Source organism: Priapulus caudatus, unplaced genomic scaffold (assembly GCF_000485595.1).
Source record: "Priapulus caudatus unplaced genomic scaffold, Priapulus_caudatus-5.0.1 Scaffold2887, whole genome shotgun sequence".
In the NCBI taxonomy this organism is placed as follows: Eukaryota; Metazoa; Priapulida; class Priapulimorpha; order Priapulimorphida; family Priapulidae; genus Priapulus; species Priapulus caudatus.
In genome coordinates this window covers 1-4,041 of record NW_014579948.1, presented here as the reverse complement: position 1 = coordinate 4,041, position 4,041 = coordinate 1, and the positions used below count along the sequence as shown (strand labels likewise).

Sequence of the window (4,041 nt, the reverse complement as noted above, 5' to 3'; positions counted from 1 at the left end):
GTAGTAGCAGTAATAGTAGTAGTAGCAGCAGTAGTAGCAGTAATAGTAGTAGTAGTAGTAGTAGCAGTAGCAGTAGCAACAGTAGCAGCAGCAACAGCACCAACAACAACAACAGCGGCAGCAGTAGCAGCAGCAGCAGCCGCAACAGCACCAACAACAACAACAGCAGCAGCAGCAGCAGCAGAAGGCCTAGGTTGTACTACGATGACTACACAGCCTAGGTCGCGTACTACGATGACTACAGTTTACCTTACACGATGACCAACCACGCAGCCTCATCTACGTCATACACCGCGCACGCGCTCACCTGTTTCTGTTCTCTGTCTCCGGCAGTCGTCGTGGTGACGAGGGAGGAGGAGGAGCGGAGGAAGCAGCAGCCGACAACGATGGCGCGTGCTGCATGTCTTCACGGACTGCGCATCCTGGCTGTATGCACGGCTAACCACGCTGAGGTTGCTCAACACGAGGCCGTATACACGCTGTGCGGACTACTGCGCACCCTGGTGGAGGCGAACAGCAAACAAAACACAAGCCAGCTGTCCCCCGGTAAGCCCAGCGCGTCGCTCTCTCACTAGAAGGTCGTCTCAAGGTCGTTCCGAGGTAGATTGACTAGGAACTGGCATCGCGGCCGGTTAAACCTTGCAGGTTTTATTTACGGAATAGATGAACAGATTAAGATGAATAGTAATAGCAATATTAACGAGTATTAAAACAAGTATTAGTGGAAAGTATAGCAGTTTACACATGAACGATTGATCAATCAATCAATCAATAATCGAATAGAATTGCGGTGAGATCTCGCGCGACCAATCGTGGTCTACTCGCTCGTAGTTTGCAGGCTCTCACTTGCCCGCAGCGGCGGCGGCAGCGGCGGCACCTACTATAAAGATAGTAGCTATTTTGCCATGAACGATCAATCACTCAATCATTAAACGAATAGAATCACGATCGACTCTCTCCTCGTTTGCAGGCTCTCGCTCTCCGGCGGCGGCGGCGGCATCGTCGCGGGTCGTCGTGCAGCAGCAGCACAGGGAGTGGTCGACGCTGGGATTCATACGAAGCCTCGCCGCCTCCCCCAGCATCTGTCGCGCTCTCAGCACCCCGCGATGGATCGAGCTGCTGCTGGGAATCGTCGGATGCTGCCGCGGCGAGGTTGGCGTCGCCGCGGAAACGCTCTTCAGTCAGGTGCGTGCATCATGGGTGTCGTTAGGGTGGGGGTGGATGTGTTGGTGCAATGGGTGGTGGTGGGTGCAGAGTGGGTGCAGTAGGCCTGTTCCACAAACTTACGTTGTTAGGATTTCCACTCGCACGTTTTTTCTTTGTTGTTACCTTGTATGTGAGAGTTGCCGTGTTAATGCATGTTGATGCCACACACACACACAGGTACTGACACTGCGGCTGCTGCGTGTGTTGCTGCCGTCATGGGAAGCATCGGAGGAGGGAGCGAGGATGGGAGACCTGGTAGAGAAGCTGTTTCACATCACAGGAAACATCCTCATGTCGTGCGCGTCCGACCCTTCCCTCGCACCACTAGGTATTCACACTGATGCTGGACCGGACTGGAAGTGGGGAGATCAGGTAACGTTGGTGGCTCCGTGGCCACAGGCGACAGCGCGAATGTGTTTCCCCCTGATGTGCGTCGATTGTCACGCACAGTAGCTTCGTAATAACAGTCGCGTCGTGTGATATTATTCTGATCTTGATTACTGTTATTTTTCACTAACTTGCATTCGTTAATGTGCGTAGCTTCGTGACAAACGGCAGTAGTTAGTGCAGTATTTTATTCTGCTCATGATTAATGGCTCGCGGCGCCGGAAATAATATCCGTGAACATGTTCCAAGCGACCTTCCACAGCTCCATCGAACCAAGATGCGCTACCACTGGAGGACTGGAGGACTTGTATCCTGTACAGATAGAGTATACACTGAGTCGTAGTTGTAAGCAGTGATGACTAACGTGTGTCTGTGTGTGTGTGTGTGTACAGGACGGGCCACCCCCGGGGGAGGGACGCGTCATCGGGGAGCTGGGAGAGGACGGCTGGGTGAGGGTGCAGTGGGACAACAGCAGCACTAACTCCTACCGCATGGGCCGCGAGGGCAAGTACGATCTGAAGCTGGCAGGACCTCCGCCCGTACAGGAGAAAGACGTGAAGGAGACGGAGTCAGACACGGAGAGTGGTGAGTAGCAGCAGCAACTCACATGTTATATAATGACTACATAGTAGCAGCAGTAGTAGTAGCAGCAGCAGTAGCAGCAGTAGCAGTAGCAGTAGCAGNGGCTGGTCGGGGTGCAGGGTGGTGGTGGGTGGCCTGCAGAGATGGGGCTTGCAGCTGGGCCTGTCACAAACTAACGTTGTTAGGATTAAGCTTTATAAGGTCATTCAATTAAGCGCGAAATTAATTTCAATCGCTCGTTTTTTTTGCTGGTTTACCTTGCCATTGCAGAATGTTAATGCATGTTGATCCCACAACACACACCACAGCGTGCTGACACTGCGGCTGGCTGCGTGTGTTGGCTGCCGTCATGGAAGCATCTGAGGAGAGCGATGGAATTACGAGACCTGGTAGAGAAGCTGTTTTCACATCACAGGAAACATTCTCATTGTTCCTTTGCCCTTTCCTCCCCCTTTTTTCTCTCCCCCGCCCCTGCGCGTCCGGACCCTTCCGCGCACACATAGTATTCACAGGATACATCAACTCATTCTAACGCATTTATCGAAAGTAACAGACTATTCACTTGATTATGGATGTATATATCATATGAGTGTGTATATATCAACGAGGCGTTTTATGGAACTTTTGCAACAATAGCATTAGATAGATACCTTCATAGGTTTGCATTGTGACTGGAAAAGTAGTAGTTTCGTGCCAAAAAGAAATGCTGTAAATTCAGCAGCTGTGTGTGCTGACTGTGTTGTGGCGTGTGTGTGACGTGTGTGTGATCGTGTGTGTGTGTACGTGTGTGTGACCGCCGTTGTGTTGGGGACGTGTGTGTGTGACGTGTGTGCTGACGTGTGGTGGTGTGACGCGTGTGTGTGACGCGTGTGTGCTGACGCGGTGTGTGTTGCACGTGTGTGTGTGACGTGTGTGTGACGTGTGTGTGACGTGTGTGTGTGTGTGTTACAGACGCGTCGCGACGCAGTAAGAAGCGTTTCGCGCCCGCGCGCCACCTCACCGCATCCTTCAGCAGCTGCGTTGTTGCCGAGGAGTTGGTGTGTCTGCTGCGTACGCTGCATGCGCTGCCAGCCTGGAACGACAAGATCAACGACTACATCGTTAGCAGGCTGAGTCGTCTGTCAGAGCTGCTCTCTCCTCAGCCTCCTTGCGATGCACCGGTGAGTGATGCGGATGCTAACGATGATGATGATGTAGAAACGTGAAATTATATGTATAGAAGAAATCATAATTAAATATCGAAATTATTAAAGATGAATGAATGAATTAATTGAGTAATTAAAGATTTTAATTACATAATGCATTGCTGCGAGACTCAGAATGACTTTTCGTCATGTCTTTTTGTGGACAATGCTTGTGTTGCAGCTTTTCGATTTTCTGGCTATATGTAGTTTTCTCCGTGTACTTTCACTTCGTAAGGTGAACATGAAGGTAGATGTGTAATCTATTATCAGAGTTGTGAAGTACCCTGGTAGAGATCCTCCGCCCATGTGCTATGTAGAGGGCGTTTGCAACATGGCGGAATGTATATTATATATTATGCTGTACAAGTCACAGTTATTAAGTACCCTTGTAGTCACGCTCCCCCCTCCTGCTCTCTTGCACTATGTATATGTGGGAGACGTTTTGCCACGCGGGGAGAAGTATACCACGCCACGCACCCTCGCCTTCTAACCGCCTTGCAACTGCACCGCTCTTGCCGCAGGTTGATGAGGGCGCCACCTCTCCCGCGGGATCGCTCCCGCACTCCCTCATGGCCATCCTCGCCGTCGTCGGCGGCGTTGACGCTCGTCCCCGCCTGGGGGCGCTAGTGCAGCAGGAGGAGCAGGGCGTCGGCACGGTGGCTCGCATCACGTCGTCGGGAAA

At 51.8% G+C, this 4,041-nt stretch overlaps 1 protein-coding gene across 1 annotated transcript in view; it reads left to right on the top strand.

Moving 5' to 3' along the window:
• Positions 1-4,015, top strand: part of LOC106819142 (E3 ubiquitin-protein ligase HERC2-like) — a gene marked incomplete at both ends in the record, with an annotated part of 21,100 nt that extends 17,085 nt beyond the window's left edge. The window contains 5 exon segments of the mRNA XM_014823796.1: positions 334-537; positions 1,001-1,185; positions 1,384-1,534; positions 3,127-3,335; positions 3,881-4,015. Coding sequence (XP_014679282.1) covers positions 334-537; positions 1,001-1,185; positions 1,384-1,534; positions 3,127-3,335; positions 3,881-4,015 — 884 coding nt within the window.
• Positions 4,016-4,041: the final 26 nt, after the last annotated feature.